Here is a 24,270-nt window from a genome sequence, read left to right on the forward strand (position 1 = left end):
CTAATACTTGCCAATTAGTGGGTTCCAGTACTTGCGTTATCATGTATGCCATTTAATGTGAATTTATAAAGAATCACCACTGATATTAGTGCCGTACTGTAACAAGCACATTGGCCTAAGCACTGTGTTGAAGATTCATAATAAAATTAGCCTATATTCATAAAATTCCACTATTTGACTAGTTGGTAAGCAGCCATCGCCAACCAGAAGGTGTAATTATTTATTAAGTCTTAATACTCTAGATTTTTATTTTATTATTATTTATTTATTAACAGATGCTCGGATCCAGGACGACTTACAGTTGTTGCAAAATATCACAATACAAAGTATCACATTACAGATAAAAACAGTTATAAAGTACAGTAAAATCAGAAGAAAATGAAATCAACTTCAAATAAGAGCAAAATAAAGAATACAGTAAATAATTACATTTTCAAATAAGAGCAATTACAAAAAATGTGACTATGGATACCCATGAGTAAAATCAAGTACAAGCTACAGGAGATTGTTATGATTAAGAGCAGTAGTAGAATACAGCAAAGTATGGAGCACTTCAGTGCAAGTACAAGGTGATGCATGTACTGTACAATTCGGTGCCATGTAGTCCAGTATAGTCAAGAGTTGTGAGGTTTACAGATGCTGTTTGAACAGTTGAGTCTTGAGTCTAGATCACTTGGACGAACTGTCTTATGAGAACTGTGAGGCAGACTGCCCACTGTAGGTACTGTAAGGAAATGTCCTTCATTAAAAAGCTTGGCTATTGTAGATCTCTTTTTCATAGCTTTGGTTGAGTGAGGAGATTTGGCCTATCAGCTGCATAAGCCCTTTGAAATTTATCAAGCAAAGTCCTGCTGGGGACTTAACTGCATGACACTGTTAAACACGTAAATAAATACCTGTGAATTGTCCGTGGAAATTTGCAAAAAATGTATTGAGTCAAAGCTGCAGCATTGATGCTACTTGCTTTGTTAACACTGCACAATACAGCGAAGAAGCGAGTGAAACGAATTTGAATCCTTTCGAATTACAATATTTTCTTCTTTTATATTATTTGAAGGCTTCCATTTCAAATGCTTTTGATAATAGAGTAATTAACTGTCACTGGCCTGATTAAGAGAGACATGGTTCATGGTACCTGGGATACAGGATTCCTGCATTCTCACATACAACCCCTGCTCTTGTATTTTTGTGGTCAAAATCCATACTTTTATTATCATAAATCGATAACTCCCCCCTGCAGTAGTTCTCATACAGACACTGTCTAAAGGAACGAAAAGAACAGTTCCTGTCACTGATGACTCCTGTGAAGTGCTCCACCCAGCACATTCCAGACAGCTGCCATGCTCAAGCGCTAGAGAGGCTGCACTTTAGTTGAACACAAAAGAATATTCAAATGATTTAAAATAATATAAATGTCTGTAGCCTGTGTCCACTCCACAGCCACTGGTTATTTTATAATTCACTTCCCGGAATGCAGGATCTTGGTGATCTGCCCTGACACCCCAATTTTTCAGTTTTGGAGGTGGAATATGATATCTCACCTCCCTGATAGTCCACATCGAGCTGGGTTGATACAGTACAGACTGTCTAAGTTAACGCAGTAGGACTGTGTATAGTATATTTTCTCTGGTTTACAGTAGCACCAATACAATGATGTGCTACCAGTAGTGCACAGAGCAATGCAATACCTAGGGGTATTTCTTTTTGCATTACAGGGGATGAAGTATCTACTTGTATTGTAATATTTTGCTTATAAAGCTATGGTAAGTTGGGGAGCTGCAGTGAATTTAATTAAGAAAATTAATCCTAGAGGTAAATGCAGAGAAATAAACATTTGTTTAGATTTTCTCTAATCAGACGTCCAAGATTCCAGTTAAAAGGTAATATGGTTTTGTGTTGAGCAATGAGAACACATGATCTAATACCTGATTTCTCTAAATAGAGCTCTGTTTTTCCTGAATCCCTGTTCCCATTGTGCCGTCATTCTGCCTGTTGTCACAGAATGTTGGCAAGTGCATGAGGTAAACAACATTGTCAGCTCTTACAGTTAAAACAGAGATTGATCCTGTTCCCACTGCTAATGTTAGTGATGGAAGCTGTATACCCACTTGATCGCTCCTCTGTTATAAAGGCCTCTTTAGCTTTCTCGAGATCATGGTGAAGGAAGAGCCTTGCACCAATTAATTTGTCATAAGGAGTCTCTTAAAAAGGTCACTGCTATTTATAAATCAAACAAAAAAAAAAAAATTATATATATATATATATATATATATATATATATATATATTATATATATTTCCTTCTGCTGCTTGTGCCTTTGTGCTTGATATAAATCCAGCCTTTGAGTTAGCTGGGTCTGCTTGAATCCAATTTGTAAAAGGAAACGATACAACAATAGGATTTATCTGCTACCCTGGTGCTCAGGTTTTAGACCTGTAACAAATGGGAAAATACAAGGAAATGAGGTACTGTGACTTTAAGATTGCCAAGTACCTCATTAGAAATACTTTGGTAGGTTCAGTGGGGTTAGCATTCCTAATGAGTTTAGTACTGATTACATTATTTATGAAGCTGTAACTTATTCATGTCCTGTGCATGCTATCGGTCGCATCTGAAAGTGTGTGGCTGACTGGAGATGGTAACTCTAAAGTTAAAGGGTTAAAGTGTTACCTTTTAAAACATCTGGCCAGTGTTTACTGGCTATCAAGTTTACATGTTTTATGTACAATGCCCAGCAGGACTGCGTAGTAGATCACAAAGCTGCTGGCTCTGACTGGCAGAGCTGCATGTTCGATCTCCTAGCAGGTTGAGAATGAATCGGCCCAAGATGAAAGTACAAGATGAGCACTTTGAGACTGGCTTGCGGTCTTTCCAAAGTGGGTAGCAGAACAATCCTGATTGGATACAATAGAAAAGAGCCCCTGGTGACTGCACTGGAGCACTCCCACTGTTCAGTACATAAGAGACATGTCAGTACAATATAAGGCAGCTGAAATTAAATTTGTGGCGCTGCAGCTGTACCCAGATTTGCTTAGAATTAGCTGCTTCTGCTTGGTCCACCAGATGTGTTGCAGGAGAGTAGAGGTACAGTATGCACCTGGTCCACTAGACCACTAAAATCAGCATGCAGTTCAGCCCATTAGCCCATTATGTTTCTAAGCATAGATATGTTATTTAATTGAATAATAACAAATAAAACTGCATTATGCACAATGCTGGTATTTTAGCTCCCCGTCTGATCAGAATTGCTGAAGCTATAGTTCTGTAGGAAACTTGTACATATTATAATATGTATGTGTATAATAGGTTTATAATAAATATATATGTAGTCAAACAGTGTTTAGCAAATAAACTTCTGGAATGTTGTTTTTTATTTATTGTTTGTGTAACGCTGTCTGGTCTTGTTGTTGTTTTCTTTCTTTGTTTTTTTTGGCCAAATGAGGCAGGCTACAAACTTTGTGGAAACCCACTTAAGAAAGCAGTACGATATCAGTAATTCACGCAAGGCCCAATTGGAACTCAGATCCAAACATTTAAATATACCATCCCTATGTTAATATTAATTAGGTTGTTTGCATTTGGAATGAGAATTTATCTGGCTAAAAGAAAGCTGCATGGAAACACACACAACCTCAAAGTACCAGCAAAATAGAGTGAGAAAAAGGTGAGACTTATTTTTCTTTTTCCATGGAAATTGCCCCAGTGAATTCACTACCTCAGCCTATAGAGATTAAACACTAGCACGTATCTTTGGGAAATGATAGGCGATCAGGCAGACGAATAGCAATGGTAATCCGGCCCCTTGTTTTATCAGTACAGCTGTAGTGTGAGCCAGAACAATAGCTGCATTATATTACATTCATAATGAAGTTTCTAACTTTATACTATCATGCCAATCCCCAGTACAGCAGGTCTCAAAGCAGTCTAGAACCATTGTTATCACAAACCTCTTCATTTTAAGTCAGTATTTTGCTTTGTTACATGTATTGCTGAGTATGATTTTTTCCAAAAAATCAGTTGACAGATAGGTACATTACTGGTCAAAAGTTTTAGAACACCCCCATTTTTCCAGTTTTTATTGAAATTTAAGCATTTCAAGTCCAGTGAATAACCTGAAATGGTACAAAGTAATCGGTAAACTGACAGAAGTTAAAAAAAAAAAAAGTTGAGGTTACCAAAAACTGAAAAATAATGTACATTTCAGAGTTATACAAAAAGTCCTTTTTCAGGGAACAAGTAATGAGTTAACAACTTACAGCTGTTCTGCAGCAATGGAAGTAAATTAAGCCTTGAAAGTTGATGCTAATAATTCCTACAGGTGTCCCAACTTTTGTTGATTACTTACAAACCCTCTGTCTGTATAAAAGTGTTGGAACAGACTGTGTTACTACACCATCTTAAGCATTATTTGGACAGTATTGTACTGCAGGAAGTAGTATATTGCTATCATTATGGCGAGAAAAAGGCAATTAACAAAGGAAGACAGACAGACCATTATAAACCTTAAAAGTGTAGGTCTTTCCTTTAGAGAAATTGCAAAGAAAGCCAAGGTGTCAGTGAGTACAGTTTCCTACACCATCAAAAAGCACTTGGAAACTGGAGGAAACTCTGACAGGAAGAGGCGGCTCACAGGACAACAGCTTCAAGCACAGCTTAACACTGGTCGAAGTAAGCAAGTCTCAGTTTCAACTGTGAAGAGAAAACTTTGAGCTGCAGGGTTGACAGGTCGAGTGGCAGTAAGAAAGCCATTGCTAAGATGGCAAAATAAGAAAAAGAGGCTTGCCTGGGCCATGAAGCACCGCCAGTGGACTACTGAAGACTGGAAGAAGGTCTTATGGATCGATGAATCAAAATTTGAAATCTTCGGTTCATCACACAGGGTTTTTGTACGCCGTCAAGTAGGCGAAAGGATGGTTCCTCGGTGTGTTACACCAACTGTCATACATGGAGGAGGAAGCGTGATGGTCTGGGGCTCTTTTGCTGGATCCAGAGTCGGTGTCTTGTACACAGTGAGTGGCACCCTGAACCAAAATGGTTTCCACAGCATTTTGCAGCGCCATGCAATACCCTCTGGTATATGCCTAGTTGGTCAGGGGTTCACCCTACAGCAAGATAATGACCCAAAACATACCTCCAGGCTATGTCAGAACTACCTTAGAAGAAAAGAACAAGACGGTAGGCTTCAAATCATGGACTGGCCAGCACAGTCTCCAGACTTAAACCCCATCGAGCTGGTTTGGGATGAACTGGACAGAAGGGTGAAAGTAAAGCAACCTACAAGTGCAACACATTTGGAGGAACTTCTGCAACAATGTTGGGAAGAACTTTCCGAACAATATTTGATTTCCATTGTAGAAAGAATGTCACAAGTGTGTTTGGCCGTTATATCTGGAAAAGGTGGCTACTTTGAGTCAAAAATTTTGATTATATTTTGTTAAGCAAAACGATTCCATGATTTCTTTTTTATCGGCAATTGTTTATTTGTTCTATGCTTTAATTTCAGAGTACATTGAGACATTAAACTGAGTAAATTTCAATAAAAACTGGAAAAATGGAGGTGTTCTAAAACTTTTGACCGGTAGTGTACATGGGTAGATTAGGTTGAGGGGGACTAAGACAGCACTCAGGAATCCTAAGGATCAAGAAGTCACTTATTCAACAGCCACAAACATTCATTACAAGTTTCTGGCAATTCCCAGGCAGGCAACAATTAACTGACGTTGAGAACCAACGAAGTACATGAAGCATGTTAACTAAAGCTGTGCAGCAAAATTGCTCTGCGTATTTGCTTTGCGACTTTAATTTTAATATCATGCCTAATTCATATTTTTTCAATGCTTAAAACACCCAGTACGTAGCTTATCTGGAGCGCTAGCTGTACTGTATGTATCCACATGTTGTCAGGCCCAGGGTGGGCCATGCTTTTTGCTTTTGTAATGGTCCTAGTTCCCTGCATATGTAAAGTATGTTGCAGCATTTTCATGTTCACCTGATTTAAGGGCCTGTAACACTGACAACCCCAGGCCTGTGGCATTAAAGCACTGCAGTAATTGGAACTGTTATAATAACATAAGAAAGCAGTGGAGAAAAGTGGCATTCTTAACACCTAAAACAGAACTGACAGCTTTCCATGTGGAAAAAGTTAATTCTGGCTCCCAAGCAGCTGGCAGGCCGCAGTTGACCCCTCCTGCTGGAATATCTTTTCAGCTTTTCCAAGGTTTGAATATGTTATAAGGCAATCAACACGCAGTGCAGAATTGATGAAGATAAATTATTCTTTATAATAGGGTAAAAAAAAAAAAAAGGAAAGAATGTTTTGCACCCAGCTGCTAATGTATTTCTGAAAAGTTCAGATCTCTGTAATTGCTTGGGAAACTACATTTAAAGGAAACATTATTCTGATTACAGTACAGTAGATTTAATATCTATAAAAGTAGGTCAACCATGTTCAGCCAAATGGAAGCTTGGCTGTAATGTACCCTGGAGGATATAGGCTATTGTTTACTAATAAATTAATAATAAATTGCCTACTACTATTACCTACTGTATCACACAGGTTATTTTGTTATGAAATTACAGTAGATGGTATTGTATCCAGTGAGAATGGCCTGGTTTCCATATGCTGATTAGGTTATTTTAACAGTGGCATGTGCTGTACAGTACAGAATACCACATTATTACTGTTTGCTTCTATGCTCTGCTCTGACGTTTGCTTCTGAACCTAAAACAGATGTTCTTAGTTTATTAAAGTAAGAGATGGATTGACCAACCTGTGTAGGATGACATGGTTTACTTTAGTATAAATGCTGGCATTTGATCCTAATGATAAACAAAGTATACCTAAAGTATAAGGATGTATACATTTAGCCCCAAATAGAATAACATTTGTAATGCAAAAATATAGAGTGGTAAACTGCTATGCATGTTTGATTTCAGCATATAAGACTTGCATAAATTATGCTGCTGTAGCAAAAGGCGTTGCTGGAAAATGTAATCGTGCTGGAATAGCAAGGTATTTATTTGGTGACAGCAAAATGGAAGTTGTCTCCTTTTAGGTATGATAAACAGAGACTTGCAAATCTAAACAGCGGAGGGCCTTTGGTTGTAAATGCAAGGCAAATGGAAATTTCCAATGAGCTGTTGGTCCCCACCAATGTAGTTGCAGTGCTGTGTGTTCACAGTTATGTTTTTATAACAAGCACAAGCAGGGTAAAGGGTGGGTAATGGCAATCCAGGAGTTATTTATACAAATAAAAAAGGTAAAACATGATAACAGTCTGGAATGTGTTGTTTTCTGAAGTCAAGGTCCTTCGTGATCCCTCCCTCCTCAGTGAGGGTTTGTGGCACTACCTGGCTGTACTCATTCCATTATGAAAATATTTAACAGCCGAGGAATCGATCAGCATCATGTGTACTGCCAACTCTACAAAGCTGACATTAATAATGTCTTTTGACAGCTGGTTGCTATTGTTTAACTCAAAACAGATGTATTTTTTTTTTTTTTAAATACATGAGTTATCTTCTTGTGGCAACACCAATGTGATCAGAACAGCCATAGATACACTTTAGCTCAACTGCTTCCAAGACCTGGCTGGTCTGTGCAAGGGAAATGCATGTTGTTAAAAACCTGAGCACCCAGTGCTGCACATTATGCTATAGACTGGAGGAAGTCATTTATATTTGTGAGGATGGTTTTAGAATATTCCTCGAACATTATTAATAGAAAAACAGCAGTTCAGATGCTGTGTGTGGCACATTTCATTACCTTTTCCTCTAGCTGAACGAGTGTACAGTACTTGCTTGTGGCCTTGTGATTGCTTGTGATAAATAGTACCCAATTGCTAGGAAAAGCACACATTTTCAGGTACTAAAGCTAAAGAACAGGTCCTTCAGAATCAATTTGCTTGCTCAGTGGTGTATTGTATTTTACCTGCAGAGATCCATCATATCACCAATGCATGCTCTGGCAAATTGGTTAAAGTTTTAATTTCAAGTGACTACACATACAGTAAAGTCATCCCTTTCAAACCTGTAGTGATCACAGTCAAAACTGATCTCATTATCCACAAAACAGTAATTGCTGTTTACTGTATCAGCGCAGTGTATTACCCTGGCACGTTAATGCCATGCACATGGACAGTAGACAGTAGTGGGGGGTGGATGTGGTGTGGCAGCTTGCTTTAAAAATGCGCTTAATGGACAGCTGATGGCAGTATTGAGCAGACACAGTCTAGTGGGGGGTTGAATTGAAGCCAGCTTTTCAACAGTTTCATTTCTTTTTCTTTTTTTTTTTTTTAATAATTCAGAGAAGCTCCAGATCCTTAGTGATTCCATTGTCAGAATGCACTTTTACTTTTAAAGCACAGTTTAAAGCCTTCCAATGCAACAGGAAGTGTCAGAGCGCATTACCCACCGGTGCTGCTTGACAATTCAAAGAGTTCCGAGATTTCCAGATAGTTTAGTGAACAGCTGAGGGATGGTTTAAAGAGAGCTTTTTTTTTTTCCTTTTCACTCCCAATTTGTTTTTTATTTATTTAGCATTAAGCTGACTGCTTCTACGAACCCGTTCCTGATTGTCACTCTAGTTATGCAAATCATTAGCTGCTCTGTCTAAACTCGACTCAGAGAGTGATGTGTTCTGTTTAGTGAAGAAAAGGAGAAGGATGGACCTTGATGGGCTGAAGTCTGCTTACAGGCTCACACAGGCCTTCCAAATAACAATGTTTCATTAGTACACAAATACACATTGTAGTTGCAATAGAGCATCCCCTGTAAATACACAAAGGGGCCTGTGTGTTCTGTATGTATGCCACAGAGAGGGTCACAATCTGGGTGTATACTGTGTATCGAGGCACCCATCCATGACAGCCATAGTCCCCGCAATGCGTGTAAATATAAAGTAAGAGCCATCAGTATCATAGGAAGCATGACCTGCATCCTGAATATTTGAACGCTGCATGTGTGACGTACAGTTCATACTGTGGCTGTAGGCCGTGTGATATGCTTTTTCATTCGATGCCAGACGCTTGTATCTTTATTTTTGTAGGTTGTTAAGATATTTGTGACGAGGTCTTGGGTCCTAGGGGTATGATTATTATATCAAAGATGTAATCGTTTATTAACTTTGCTTTTGTTTCCATGTACAGTACAGCCCCAAAACAGCTGTTTTTCTCTGTTTCATTACAGTTCATCTCTGGTTGTAGAAGATGATGTTTCAGAATAGTTTATCGCTTTTGCCTCAAGAAGAAACTAAAGTGATTGTGATGAAATAGAGACTGAGCTGGTAATATATTTGAAGCATTCCAAAGCAGAGAAATGTAGTCAAGCTCAATCATGAAAGCAGTCCTGTAAATTATAGTGTGATCTTTTATCATGTCATCCCATCCCTTCCAAGGGATGGGATGGGATGACATGATAATTGATTTGACATGATTTAATTTCAATGGAATTTTCCTCCAACATGACCTGGAGAAATGGCCAGTTCCTCTGAGAGTTCGCTGCTTATTGAATTCAGTCCCACTGATTTGCAGTGGCATTAACGTCCCACACTGAGAGAGCTGAGATTCAGCCTTGTGGCCATATGGCTTGTGTGTAGCTCTCGAGTGCAGCAAATGATAACAGCAGGTAGCTGGAACACTTTAGCCTGTCCCAAGTGCCCACGTCTCGGCCTATAGTATTGCCAGTTATCAGCAGGCTACAGTAAAGGTACTGATGATTCTGCTGCTGCTTCTCATCTTATCCCTGCAGCTTTTTTTTCCCATTTTAACCAAAAACACTGTGTTAAATTTGATGAAGGCCATGTATGGTTAAAGTAACAGCTTAACTGTAGGAAGTACTGTATAATTACTCTCACAGTCCCTTGCTCCCGAGAGACAGTACTTCCCTGGTTTTAATGTCTATCAAAGATCTGAAAGCAGCCACTCAATTAATGTTATGACCTCTTCAGTTTATGGTTTTCCGTTATTTTGTGCCTTAGAAAAATGAGTGGAAAAGTCTGTCACTTTAAATTCAGTAGCATCACTCTGACTGAATGTCCATTTCCTCAATGAGCCTAAAATGAAATAATTTTCATAATTATTTTTACAGTGTGTAGGAAGTGTTAGAGAACTGGTCTCTTAAAATAATAAAGGAACAGTTGTTAAATATAGAAAAGATAAGTAACACTGTGGACATACATTCAAAACAGTTGTTTGGACTTTCACCGGGTAGACATTTGTATGTTCTTTTAATGCATTGTGACATTTTGAACTGATGCCCCCCCCCCCCTTAAAAGCAGGCAGCCTCATTTAAGTGTCTGCATTGTTGTTGTTGGATTGGGAAGCATGGCTTCAGATTTATTCCAGGTGGTGGCAGATGAAGATTTTTGATTGAAGTACAGACGCAAAGGTTATTCAGATGACTTGGATAACGGTGTTAATTGTTTAAATGAAACAAACCATTATGAACTTGTTCTACCCTTTAATCTTTATGTAGCTTAATGGATTAATGTAATCATTTGATAGAGGTGCACCATCTTGTTTTTCATCAGTACAATTTTTCATAATCTAAGGGAAACAAATTTTTAAGGGTGTAGTCATGTATCTGTATGCAAGCATGGCCCCCAGCCCCTGTAAGACTGTGACACACTATCAAGACAAACAGAAACATTGCATGACAACCTTCACAATGCTTCTTCCCGGTGATAAGCCCTGCTTCAGTGCCAGAACCATGAGTTCACTTTCAGTGACACAACTACCTGGAAATGACCCGAGTGATTGCTGTGACCTCAGCATGACATCACCTAGGTGGCGGATACAGGAGACTCTTGACTGGATCAGCTGCTCAAGTGTCCCAAAAATAAAAAGGGCCTCACTCTTTGTTATTCAAACAGGGGCTTTTTGCAAAGCACATTACTCCTAGGAAGGCAGATTGTTGTTGTTGTTGTTGTTATAGTTGTTATATTCCACAACTTTGGCCGCTGTGACATTTTGAAGTAGAACTGGTCATAAATAAACCCAGTAGATCTGCACATGTTATGGCTGTTATCAACTGAGATTTACTCAAATTAAAACTGATCAACCTAACTACCATTAAATTACTTTAGTGGGAAAAAAAAATGAGCTGCTGCTTTGATCATAATTCTTTTTACCTTTTACACAAAATAGGAGTAGCTGGAGTACACATGAATACTAAAATTAGAAAACAATGCTTCTGAGACAAAAGGCTCTCTTTAGGGTCCTGCTCGTTGGTTTTCCATTGAATCTATTTAAAGCTACCGTAAAATTGAAAACACAGATGGTGTCAGAAATGTAAAACTTATAAATCTAATTAGATGTATACTGTGAGGCAGATTATAATTTACAGCTAAGGTCAGATGTTTTGCTTCACCCTAATTTTGCTTCATAAAGTCGAATAAAACATGCTGAATAATGTTACGTTAGCACATTGAATTGCATACCGCTTTGCAGTTTTCTATGTACAGTACTTATCAAAAAAAAAAAAAACCTGACAAATAAGAAAAAAATTGACATTTCAAAATCTAACGTGAAATACTTTACCACTATTATGGCTTGCAGTAGACTTTTGCAATATTATTTTGTTGTTTTCTTTGATTTGCATGATGTTAAATAAAATATAGAAATTATGTTCATATAGTATTATTATTATTATTTTTTTTTTTTTTTATTGTATCTTATTCCTAAAATTCTAGGTGATGCGAAACCTTTGGCCAGAGCTGTACAGTAATTCTCAATATTGTAAATGCTACAACTGAGAGAAGACTCAGAATGCCCAGCACTTCCATCCTTATCTCACACTGAGTTTTGCATATAACTATAGAATAGCTTGTCCAATTACCTTTTACTTTTTTATTTTGTGGGTCCAACTATGGATTAGTTGATTATTTCACAATGGTGCCACTAACCTCAGAATGCTCCTCATTATTTAGCATTATTATTTAGTCATTGAGAGTATCAGATTCTGGGGATGTAATGTATGGCGGTGTCTTTCTGTCTGGTGACCCATTCATCTGTATGCCACACTTATATTTCTGCATATCTCGGTTGATAGATGCCATAGGCAATACCCTTTTCATCGCTATGATACTGCAGCTCTCACCTTGAATTTACAGTGGCCAGTGATGATATACTTGAAATATGCAACATTTTAACCATTTATTAAGAGAATAATATCATTACCATCAACATTAAACAGAATACAAGCTTGTTGTTTGCTGCTTGTACAGTATGTCCCATTCTCTAGTAATCATGAGTGATTTTGCAGCGACGACGGTAAGGTTGAGCTCCATGAAGCCTGGAACTTGCCACAATCCTAGATAATCAAGAAGCACATATTCGTACCACAAAATATACCAAACAGATTGTAAAATGAATGGATTTTATACAGTGCAATTCTTAATGTTACATGCATTTGGGGGTTTCCTTTGACTTTAATCTCCTGAATGTATAATAGTAGATAATTGAGTTCCAGTGTGTTTGGAATCATTATCAAGCTGGAACTCAAGTCGTGTTACAGTTGTATGTCTTTCACTGGATAGGGCTTGCTGTATCAGTACACTGTGGTGCTGCTCCTATTTCTGATCAATCTAGTTTCCTTTGGCCGATGCATGTACAGTAAAGTGCTGGTCATGCACTGGGTAATGGCAGATCTGTGTTTGGAGGATAGATTCAGGGCATTACCTACTGGAATATGGTAGGTTGTGAAGGGTGTGAAGTACCTGGTCAGAAGGCTGCCTAGCACACATAGGAGGGTCAGAGAGCGTTGAGTTACATGTATGGATGGACATTTCTCCATTAAGGATTTTATTATGGGAGTGTTGACAATAGTGTTCAGGTTACAGGGTGTGTTCTTTCCACACAGCACTTCTTTATTTTTTTCCTGCACTCATCTGTTTCTGTGTTTCCTTTTAAAACTTTATTGCAGAATACCTCCCCTTTTCCACAGCAGAATAAAAACCTGCTTTCTGGGTGTGCTAGTAATTTTCTTCTTGCTTGATTCACTGGTCCAAGGAAAAACAGAATTGTATTCTAAATCCCTTTCAAGTTGTTCGGCCCTCTCTCAGTGGATGGTAATGCTCCACAAAAAAAAAAAAAAAAAAAATTGTCTCTGCGGTTGAAAAAATATACATATTTTTTGCCTGAGCGAATTTAATGTGCAGCCTGAGTTATGAAGTAGACACCTTATTCCATTCTGTGTGTTAGTTTAGTATGCTGATACCTTCTTATCACTGTTGTGGATGTGTGTCGTTGCAGGAAAGCTGGTGTAACTGATGTTGAATGTTCAGGGCTAACACAAAGTCATTTGTTTTGGGATATATTCACACACGCTGTATCTGGTGATATAGTGTTGGATATTGGTAGTGGCGCACACTGATGCAATAAAATGCAAATTGGGTATTGTTTTTTGTTTCCTATAACTGTTTCTTTCCCTTCTACTTCAGTTTTTAAAGTTTTTATAAAAAATAAATAATGGATTTTTTTCTGTCGTAACTGGTTACCCAGATATGCACATGTGCACCACATAACTCCTAACAAGGTGTTGGAAACTGTAGCACAGATCTTTAGATATCCTGTTCTTACAGTAACATTTTTGTTGTGACGTTAATACAAATAAAAGTGCACAGAAAGTTCTGTTTTAACAAGCAACATGGGACGTGCTAAACTAAAAGCAAACGTCCCAGTGTCGAGCAGGATTATTCTCAGATTGTGATTGTTTATACTGTATTCCTAGTCAGTATTGTGATGCAGTGAAAAAGCAATTCATAGTTAAACAGATTGCATCCATGTACTGCTGTCCCTTGTGCAATATGCACCACTTCACGGGACGGGAGCCAGGGCTGCGAGAGGAAGGGAGTGTTTTGGCAATTTAGGATGGAAGGCTCGGCCTCTAGAACAGGGGAGAGAGACATGCCCTATCGGCCTCCTGGCCCCTGAAAACAGAGTCCTCTGACTTTTCGAAGAGTCATTATGACTGGGTGACTGGGTCCCAGTTACCGACCGGATTCGACCCTCAGAGGACAGAACGGCTCATATGAAGCCTTGAAGTAAGGAAGAAAAGAGAATCTGACACATGAAAAACTGAGGAGGAGGAAAAACCTAACACAAGAGAAAGAGCAGAGCTGTGACTGGATTTAAATAGGAAGTCTAGGGTGATAGGCAGATGAAAATAGACGAAGTCCTGACTTCCGACCCCTGAACCTAACTGAAGTTAACATTAAATACAAAATGGATATCATTAAGCCTATTTATGGTTTTTATGCTATGCATAATGCATTTCTAAACCCAGATTCATGGTAAATACCTGAAATTAAAGTGCAATAGGAAAACTCTTGGGTCAGATTTTTTCAGAGAAGCCCCTCGCTGGAGGCCATGGTTTTCGCTCCAGTTAACTGTGCCAATATGACTTCTGGCAAACCTTGTACTTCTGCTAATCTCTCTGCTATACTTGTATCATTATCATGAAATGCAGGTGCAGAATAAGAAATGTCCCAACACTTCAGCATGGGATACAACTAATTTCTGATTGTCTACATCTGTTCCAATGATTTATAGAAGCTGACTGACAAACGAGCAGGGATACAACACCTGCCTCTGAGACCAGTCACTGTACAGAAGACTTTAACATCTTTGTTAAAGCAGATGACTTCCTTGTCTGAAAGCCTAACAATGAAAGAGACGCATGCTGTACTGTACTTTGCTTTCTTGTTTGTGATTTGCCCTCTCTAGTTTGAAAAGCTGTGGTGTATTACAATATACTATAGAACATGTACGTATTCTGACAACTATTACTGACTACTATAGTCTTTTACACGGAACAAAAATATAAACACAACATGTAAAGTGTTGGTTCCATGTTTCATGAGCTGAAATAAAAGATCTCAGAAATTTTCCATACGCACAAAAAGTTTATTTTTCTCAAATTTTGTGCATAAATTTGTTTACATCCCTGTTAGTGAGCATTTCTCCTTTGCCAAGATAATCCATCCACCTGACAGATGTGGCATATCAAGATTAAATATTAAATATGATTAAACAGCATGATCATTACACAGGTGCACCTTGTGCTGGGGACAATAAAAGGCCACTCTAAAATGTGCAGTTTTGTCACACAACACAATGCCACAAATGTCTCAAGTTTTGAGGGAACGTGCAATTGGCATGCTGACTCCAGGAATGTCCTCCAGAGCTGTTGCCAGAGAATTGAATGTTCATTTCTCTACCATAAGCCTCCTCCAACGTCGTTTTCTTCAATTTCTGCAATTTCTCCTTACTGCTTCTAAAATTGCAAACACAATACCGATCCACAAAAAGGGAAACAAAACTGAACCAGGTAACTACAGACCAGTAAGCCTGACTTCTATTATATGCAAACTTATGGAAACTATAATAAGATCCAAAATGGAAAATTACCTTTATGGTAACAGGGTCCTGGGAGACAGTCAACATGGTTTTAGGAAAGGGAGATCATGTCTAACTAACTTGCTTGATTTTTTTGAGGATGCAACATTGATAATGGATAATTGCAAAGCATATGACATGGTTTATTTGGATTTCCCAAAAGCTTTTGACAAAGTCCCGCACAAAAGATTAATCCTCAAACTGAACGCAGTAGGAATTCAAGGAAACACATGTACATGGATTAGGGAGTGGTTAACATGTAGAAAACAGAAAGTACTGATTAGAGGAAAAACCTCAGAATGGAGTGTGGTAACCAGCGGTGTACCACAGGGATCAATATTAGGTCCTCTGCTATTCCTAATCTACATTAATGATTTAGATTCTGGTATAGTAAGCAAACTTGTTAAATTTGCAGACGACACAAAAGTAGGAGGAGTGCCAAACACTGTTGTAGCAGCAAAGGTCATTCAAAATGATCTAGACAAGATTCAGAACTGGGCAGACACATGGCAAATGACATTTAATAGAGAAAAGTGTAAGGTACTGCATGCAGGAAGTAAAAATGTACATTATAAATATCATATGGGAGATACTGAAATTGGAGAAGGAATCTATGAAAAAGACCTAGGAGTTTTTGTCTTCATCTAGACAATGTGGGGAAGCTATAAAAAAGGCTAACAAGGTGCTCGGATACATTGTGAAAAGTGTTGAATTTAAATCAAGGGAAGTAATGTTAAAACTGTACAATGCACTAGTAAGACCTCATCTTGAATATTGTGTGCAGTTCTGGTCACCTCGCTATAAAAAAGATATTGCTGCTTGTGAGGCGAGAGTGTATTAAATGGAATGTCCAGACAGTAATTTATGTGTACAGAAATAAAATAATTTATTTTTATTTTCTATACACAACAAAAAGGATTAAATAACAAACGAAAAACAAAATGGTGTGAGGGAAGGAGTGCAGGGGTGAAATCCAAAACAAACTGATGACTCGTCTTTAATTTGTCTTCGTGGTGAACATAAACAAAAAAAAGACAAAAGAAATGTTAGTATTTCAAAAAAAAACCCGCTGCACAAAACCAGTATCTCCCTTCACCCGTGACTCCTCCTACTTTTACTTTCGGACCAACCCCGAACACAGTAGTACGTTCCCTTTAGTATGTAATGTCCCGCCTCTGTAGTCAGTGGAACACCAATCCCCAACCGATACGTGTCCTTATCCTTCACTTGACTCCAGTGGCTGGAAGTTACATACTCGTACTTCCGCCCCTCACCAAGGTGCCGCCCCTCAAAAAGATGACTTTTGCCATGGTCACGAGATCTTGGTAAGGGAAGTCCCGAGTTGGTTTGATGCCACCTACTGTCGGGAGGCTGAATCACAGACCGAAACCCCTTTGACTCATCACACTGCTCTAGAAAGAGTGCAAAGAAGAGCGACCAGAATTATTCCGGGCTTAAAAGGCATGTCATATGCAGACAGGCTAAAATAATTGAATCTGTTCAGTCTTGAACAAAGAAGACTACATGGCGACCTAATTCAAGCATCCAAAAAAGGTATTGACAGTGTCGACCCAAGGGACTTTTTCAGCCTGAAAAAAGAAACAAGGACCAGGGGTCACAAATGGAGTTTAGACAAAGGGGCATTCAGAAGAGAAAATAGGAGGCACTTTTTTACACAGAGAATTGTGAGGGTCTGGAATCAACTCCCCAGTAATGTTGTTGAAGCTGACACCCTGGGGTCCTTCAAGAAGTTGCTTGATGAGATTCTGGGATCAATAAGCTACTAACAACCAAACGAGCAAGATGGGCCGAATGGCCTCCTCTCGTTTGTAAACTTTCTTACGTTCTTATGTTCTTAATTTGGCAGTACGTCCAACCGGCCTCACAACCGCAGACCACGTGTAACCACTCCAGCCCAGAACCTCCACATCTGGCTTCTTCACCTGCGGGATCGTCTGAGACCAGCCACCCGGATAGCTGTTGAAACTGTGGTTTTTCACAACCGAAGAGTTTCTGCACAATCTGTCAGAAGCCGTCTCAGGGAATCTCATCTGCATGCTCGTCGTCCTCACCAGGGTCTTGACTTGACTCGGGTTCGGTGTCGTAACCGACTTCAGTGGGCAAATGCTCACCTTCGATGACCACTGGCACGCTGGAGCAGTGTGTTCTTCACGGATGAATCCCAGTTTCAACTGTACCAGGCAAATGGCAGACAGCGTGTATGGCGTCGTGTGGGCGAGCAGTTTGCTGATGTCAATGTTGTGAACAGAGCGCCCCATGGTGGCGGTGGGGTTATGGTATGGACAGGCATAAGCTACGGACAATGAACACAATTGCATTTTATCAATGGCAATTTGAATGCACAGAGATACCGTGATGAGATCCTGAGGCCCATTGTCGTGCCATTCATCCGCCCCCATCACCTCATGTTTCAGCATGATAATGCACGGCCCCATGTCGCAAGGATCTGTACACAATTTCTGGAAGCTGAAAATGCCCCAGTTCTTCTATGGCCTGCATACTCACCAGACATGTCACCCATTGAGCATGTTTGGGATGCTCTGGATCGACGTGTACGACAGCGTGTGCCAGTTCCCGCCAATATCCAGCAACTTCGCACAGCCATTGAAGAGGAGTGGGACAACATTCCACAGGCCACAATCAACAGCCTGATCAACTCTATGTGAAGGAGATGTGTCGCGCTGCATGAGGCAAATGATGGTCACACCAGATACTGACTGGTTTTCTGATCCACGCCCCTACCTTTTTTTTTTAAGGTATCTGTGACCAACAGATGCATATCTGGATTCCCAGTCATGTGAAATCCATAGATTAGGGCCTAATGAATTTATTTCAACTGACTGATTTCCTTATATGAACTGTAACTCAGTAAAATCTTTAAAATTGTTGCATGATGCATTTATGTTTTTGTTAGTGTAGTATATGGGTATAGATAAAGTAGTTCTTTTACATTTTAAAACGAGGTGTCACCAGGATAAATCACAGTTGGAATTTTCTTTTGAGATTATTATACAATACCAGGGATTCCCTTGGGTTACATCAAATGCTTATTTTAGGGGCAGTTCTAGAGAGGCACATGTATAGCCACCAAGACTATTTTTGAAGTTATGGATGGTAAATACTGTTTTTGGGTAGAAGTTAATACATTGCCTGTAGAGAGATGTAATTTTTGTGCAATTTGTGCTCTAACTTTGCGAAATTATATCTCCTGCAAGGTTACAAAAGATCTTAAGAAAAGCTACAAATCCACATGACAGGTATTTTAGGAAAGACTAATGGGAAAAAAAGAACAAAAAAATGAGGGATTCCAGCTTGCATCCTTTTTCTTTCCACAGCTATTTCCTGTCATGTCAATTCTTACCTTTTTTCTTTTTTTTCCATTTGTCTATAGGGTTTTATTACCTTATTTGCCTTTGCAAAGAGAGGGCCTCTGTGGCTCATTTGCTCAGTAGTTATCCTGATTATGTACTCATGTAGGCATTAGGTGCTGGAAAACATTTTTGCCTTTAGCATTTTAAAAATGGTTATGTGTTGAACCGTTCTCTAATAGTCTGGTCTGGTAGAATAAAATGAAATCCTGATAACTGGAGACTATGTGGATTTTTTTTTTTTTTAACACAAAATTGATTTAACAAACACTGCATATTTGTAAAATATGTAATGGCGGGGAACTGGAGAACTGATTTATACTGGGCATCATTTTGTGTGTTTTTAGAAAATGGGGATATAAAAATACAGTACTGTTGCATTAAGTCACCCTTGACTGTATTTAATGTCAATACAATTAAGTATGTATTAAAGGAAAGTTTTTCATATTGTAAACTTCCTGCCTAGAGGCAATTTTATGCTTCACTGAATTCCAGGAACTACATTTTTGAAAAACAAAACAAAAAAATCCTATAGAAACAGCATGATTTAGATGTCATGCTGAGATGGATAACAACATGATAATACAGGGCAGTTCTAGTTGTTTTGGCTGATGTAAGGAAAGTGCTAAGAGCTACATTTCACATGTTCTTCCTCAGTTAGAGATGTAGTCTCACATAGTTTTTTTAGTTACGTTTCTACCTGTTCAGTGATTATGGGGAACAATGGTTTTATCCTGAACACAATATGGCAGAAGTGCATTAAACAGCTCTTTAAAACAAGATACACTGTGATGTTAACTGCAGCATTCTCATTTAGAATAGTAAACTCCTTTTTGCACACATGACAATTCTATCAATTGTATTAAAAAGGTAATATATGATTCAATTAAAGTGATCATATCATAATTTAACCTTCATAGTGTTGTAAGATTAATTTTGCATAATTAACAAGTTTTCCTGTATCAGCGAGGCCTGCCTGCCGCAAGGCTACCTGAGCTAGAATGTTCACATTTCAAAACTGGGGGAAAAAAAGCTCTAAATACATCTAGTAAGTAAGACTGGCTTATTTTCTGGGAAGATGGGTAGCAGTCTGGTGGTCCAGATTACTGCAGATCTGTGTAGTTCAAAAGTCGCTGTGGAAGACGACAATTCCACAGCCTTCCAAAGGTATCTGTGAGAGCCAAGCAAATGCTGCAAACCAAAGAGCTTAAGCAGGGATACAGATTTACCTGCTAATCTCAATAAAGGTAACCAGTAAAAAAAATAGTGCCACCTTGTCAGTGGAGAAGAACCGCACTGCTGAGCTTGATACTTCCTGTATTGAATCACATTATTGATGTTGTTTTTACAGGTGAGCTTAGACCATCATCCATCATGGCATGTCCGACAAAGAGCCTCCAGTTTAGGACCATTGCTCCTAAAGCGCCTTCCTCTTTAGTTGGGCCAGCTATCCTGTCATGTCAGCCCTCCCTGCCTGATGCTCAAGCAACTGGCTCGAAGTCCATTATCTTGCCAGCTCAGAAATACGCTCTGATGCAGGTTGCCAGCCAAGAGGGGACCTTTTCCCTTGTAGCTTTGTCTCCACCTGTGAAGCCTCAGTCGCCTCAGCAGATCCAGAGAAACCTGACCTTCCCGAAAAACATGAAATTGCCAATCCCAAGGTACCAGTCTGTGAGACACAAGCCCACTCCAGAGAAGACTGCTGCAGCAGCTCAGACAGCTCACATGTTCGCATCTGCCAAACATGTGACACAAGCTGTTCAGATACAGACTCCTGTCTCCCTTGCTGAGACTCCCTCTAAAGTAGAAGGATCCGAGCGAGTTATATTAATCGACCCCAGCTCCAATGAAATCACTGTCACCACATTGCTTACTGGGAGCACTGTCTTGGGTTCTTCTGTAGAAAAGCCAGCAGACACAGATAGAGACCACACCATCTATAGTGTTTTACAACACCTCCAAGTTGGAGCAAATGCTGCTGAACCAAACAGCAGCACTTATTTGAAAGACTCTGAGGATGAAGCTGAGAAGTTAAAACAACACCTATCAAAGCCTTCTAACTCATCAAATACCATAACTGTTCTCTCGCCAGCAATTTTTGGCAAGGCCGTCCAGATTATTCCATCTGCTCCTAAAGTGAAAATGCCCATCTTGCCCTACTCCAAAATAAAAAACACCTTGTACCCGGTGACTAAATTGAACTCGAAATCGCCAGAGACGACGACGTCTGTCTCAAAGTCTAATCTACGCAAAACAGCAGAACATATGCCAATGCCTCTGGAAGCTTCCGATGCATGTTATATATCCTCCCCGTCGCAGAGCACCTTACAGCAGGCAAATACAAAATGTCTTGCTAGCAGCTTTGGAAAAGTGCTTGCAGATACATTTCAAAAGCCGACCACCGGCACCATTAGAAAAAGGGGAAGAAAAAGAAAGACTGTTGAGGACGTACTCGCTTCAGAGGCTAAAAAGAAGAGATCATTCTCTTTCATTAAGAGAAGATTTCCAGACAAACCATTGCCAGATAGCAGCGGACCCAAGGAGAAAGCACTAGATATTTCCAAGAAGTATCGCAGTATCAGGCCTAAACCTGTTTTGCTGGCAGAAGCACTTCCTCATGTGACGGGTCTCAATCAACTTCCTGAGTGTTTGGAACACGACTTTCTTACAAACCATAGATTTGCAGGTAGAGTTTTAGACTGTCAGCACTTGGACAACATTACTGACAAGTACGAATCTACGAAAGCTAGTAATGTATACCTTGGGAGTAAGCAGTTACACAGGTGCCCTACCTGCAACCGTTGCTTTCAGTTTAAACACCACCTCCAAAGCCATATGAACAGTCACACTAACAGCCGTCCTTACGTTTGCCCCCTGTGTCGTAAGACGTACGCTCATTCTGGCAGCCTGAGCACACACATGAAGCTTCATCACAGCGAAGGCCGTCACAAAAAAAACATGCGCTGTGAGTTCTGTAATAAAGTTTTTGGCTACATCGGAGTCTACTTCAGACACCTGAAGGAAGTCCATAAGGTGATTCTTAGTTTAGAGCCGTCTGTTCAGCAAAATCAACTTGAAGTTGACACCGCCAGTGGGGGGTGAGTGATTTTTTTTTTTTAAAGTGTGTTACTTAAGTATTAACATCATGTCACCTTAAAGTCTACCTTCCAGCTGTTCTGCACTGATAGAGGCTTTCTTTGTCTTCTTCACACACCAGGGTCCTGTGGCATGCATTTTGTATTGTACGGTGGGGTGTATTTCAGCTGCTCACCTTGGAAAGAATAAACAAATAAATAATTGTAAGAAACATATTGGAAACTAAAACTACAGGAGAAATAGCTACCTTATCACTTGTCTGCCTTTCATTTTGTTGAAAATTTGTCAGTTCTGAGCTGTAAGATAAAACAAATTTGGCTTTATTTCTGTTCATTATGGTCAGATCTCAGCTAGGCTATTGGAATGTAACTGAGTAACAGAAACTTTTAATTCCATAGCGTATAAAAACCATGCACAGAATGCAAGAAAAGGGAAATAGTCATAACGTTGCTATTGCTAATAAGAGAATGGATTTTAAAACCTCTGTTGGCACTTCTTTAATGATCTGTCTTTCAGGAGTAATTCCACAGATTCCAGTGACGACCCAATTCAGAGTGAAGAGGAACAGGTGGAGCTGCAGATAAAGTGTGGCCGCTGCCAGACCATCACTCCCACCTTTGCAGATATGAAGCTGCACCTACTATATGTTCATGGGGAGGAGATCCAGGTGAGGCTCAAGGACGGAGTCCTACAGGGAGGCAGAGAGGCTGAAAATGAGCTGGTCAAGCATGCGGCCCACTATTGGAAACAGCTGAACGAGAAGAGGAACCTTGTCAAGTGCGGAAGCTGCAAGGAGGAGTTCTACTCCTTCTCAAAACTGAAGAAGCACATATACTCCCATCACCAGGACGAGTCTGCAATGAAAGTGGATAGTGCATGCAGTCAAGCAGCGTCTGAAAACACAGGCAGGGACCATGCTCAGAACACCAGCCCTGAGCTGCTTGACAAGAGCATTACACTGAGGGCAGAGCTGGGTTTCAACTGCATCTTGTGCACAGGGATCTTGGTCAGTAAGGAGGAGCTGTTCGATCACTGGCAGTCTCGCCACAACTGTGAGGACCCTGCTGTGCTGTGGACAGTGGTGAGCGCTTTTATGGAACGAGAGGAAGTCAACCCTTCCAGTGAAAACCCTGAACAGTAGTAATGAATATATATCCCTGCTAAATTTGTTAACTTAATTTAGTTTTGTTGGTTTGTTGCTCAATGGTACAATGGTGTTCAAAGAGAAAGGTGTGCCAGGATAATTTTCTGAAAGTTAGCATTCAAGGTGAATTCGTAAAATAACTACATTATTATTTTTAGGAAAACAATCCAACCACAAACTGTTGACTATACTTTTAGGTATTGGCTTATACTATCTAATTTGATGACTTAAATAGCAAAAGTTAACAAATGTACATTATACAGAATAATAAACTACTTACAGTTTCTCACAGAAATCAAGCATTGTCGATTGTTTCGCCTGCAAAAACATGCTCTATGAAAGTTCTGCTGACAAACCTGTTATCCCTTAGTTTTTATCCCGTCGTTACCGGTAATAAGTGTGAAGTTACGAGTAAAGCATGGTGTCAAATAAAAAAAATTAAGATGCAGAATGCATATATTTTTATATGGAAAACATCAGGGACCAAGACTGTCTGTGTTGAGTTATCCACCAGTCGAGTTAACCCAGGTTGACTCTGTGTGTGTGTGAGAAAATTTTGAGAAAAAAAAAATTTTGAGAAAAAGTCCCCACAAAGATAGTAACTCCTGAAAAAACAACGTTGTGGGAACATCCCCACTTTGTAAAACACCTTTTTAAGAACTAAATATGCCTTTTAAAAAAAAAAAAAAAAAAAAAAAAAAAAAAAAAAGTGGCAAAATATTAAGTTTGTTGTCACCTTTTACCCTGTGTGGAGTTTATATATATATATATATATATATATATACAGAGAGAGAGAGAGATTAGAATATTTTGGGCTTTGTGGAAAACTATTGTTCCTTTTGTTCTCCCAGATGAGAATATAGTCCTCAGCCTTTGGCTTTATGTGCAGATGGTCTCCTTGTTAAACTGGTTTCTTTTCACTTATTCATTAGGTCTGTATTGGATAGTGGCTTAAATTGAAGGAACATTAGAAACAAATAACTGGAAACTTAGAAATTCAGAGTACACAAATTGAATACCAATTATCAAACAAGAACAAATGGGAATTGAAGTACTAGACTATTTAATGTTGTCATTTCTATTATTTGGTAATAATTGTTCTTTAGACTTCATTTGTACATAACCTTGCCTATGTGACGGCAAAAAATGTCAAGAAGAAGGATCTTATAATTAACAAAACAAAATGAACATGCTCCTCAATGCCTCCACTTCCACATACTACCTAATGTTCATTTTAATCCCACTC

General features: G+C 39.2%; 1 protein-coding gene across 3 annotated transcripts in view; it reads left to right on the forward strand.

Moving 5' to 3' along the window:
* LOC121314098 (zinc finger protein 438-like) overlaps positions 1-23,319 on the forward strand; it is a 41,453-nt gene extending 18,134 nt beyond the window's left edge. For all 3 annotated transcript variants that reach the window (XM_041246990.1, XM_041246991.1, XM_041246992.1), the window contains 2 exons: positions 20,136-21,882; positions 22,397-23,319. In XM_041246990.1, the coding sequence (XP_041102924.1) occupies positions 20,159-21,882; positions 22,397-23,021 (2,349 nt within the window). In that variant the 5' untranslated portion in view covers positions 20,136-20,158 and the 3' untranslated portion in view covers positions 23,022-23,319. The remainder of the gene's footprint in view (positions 1-20,135; positions 21,883-22,396) is intronic.
* Positions 23,320-24,270: the final 951 nt, after the last annotated feature.

The sequence above is a fragment of the Polyodon spathula genome, chromosome 4 (assembly GCF_017654505.1).
Source record: "Polyodon spathula isolate WHYD16114869_AA chromosome 4, ASM1765450v1, whole genome shotgun sequence".
NCBI classification, from domain to species: domain Eukaryota; kingdom Metazoa; phylum Chordata; class Actinopteri; order Acipenseriformes; family Polyodontidae; genus Polyodon; species Polyodon spathula.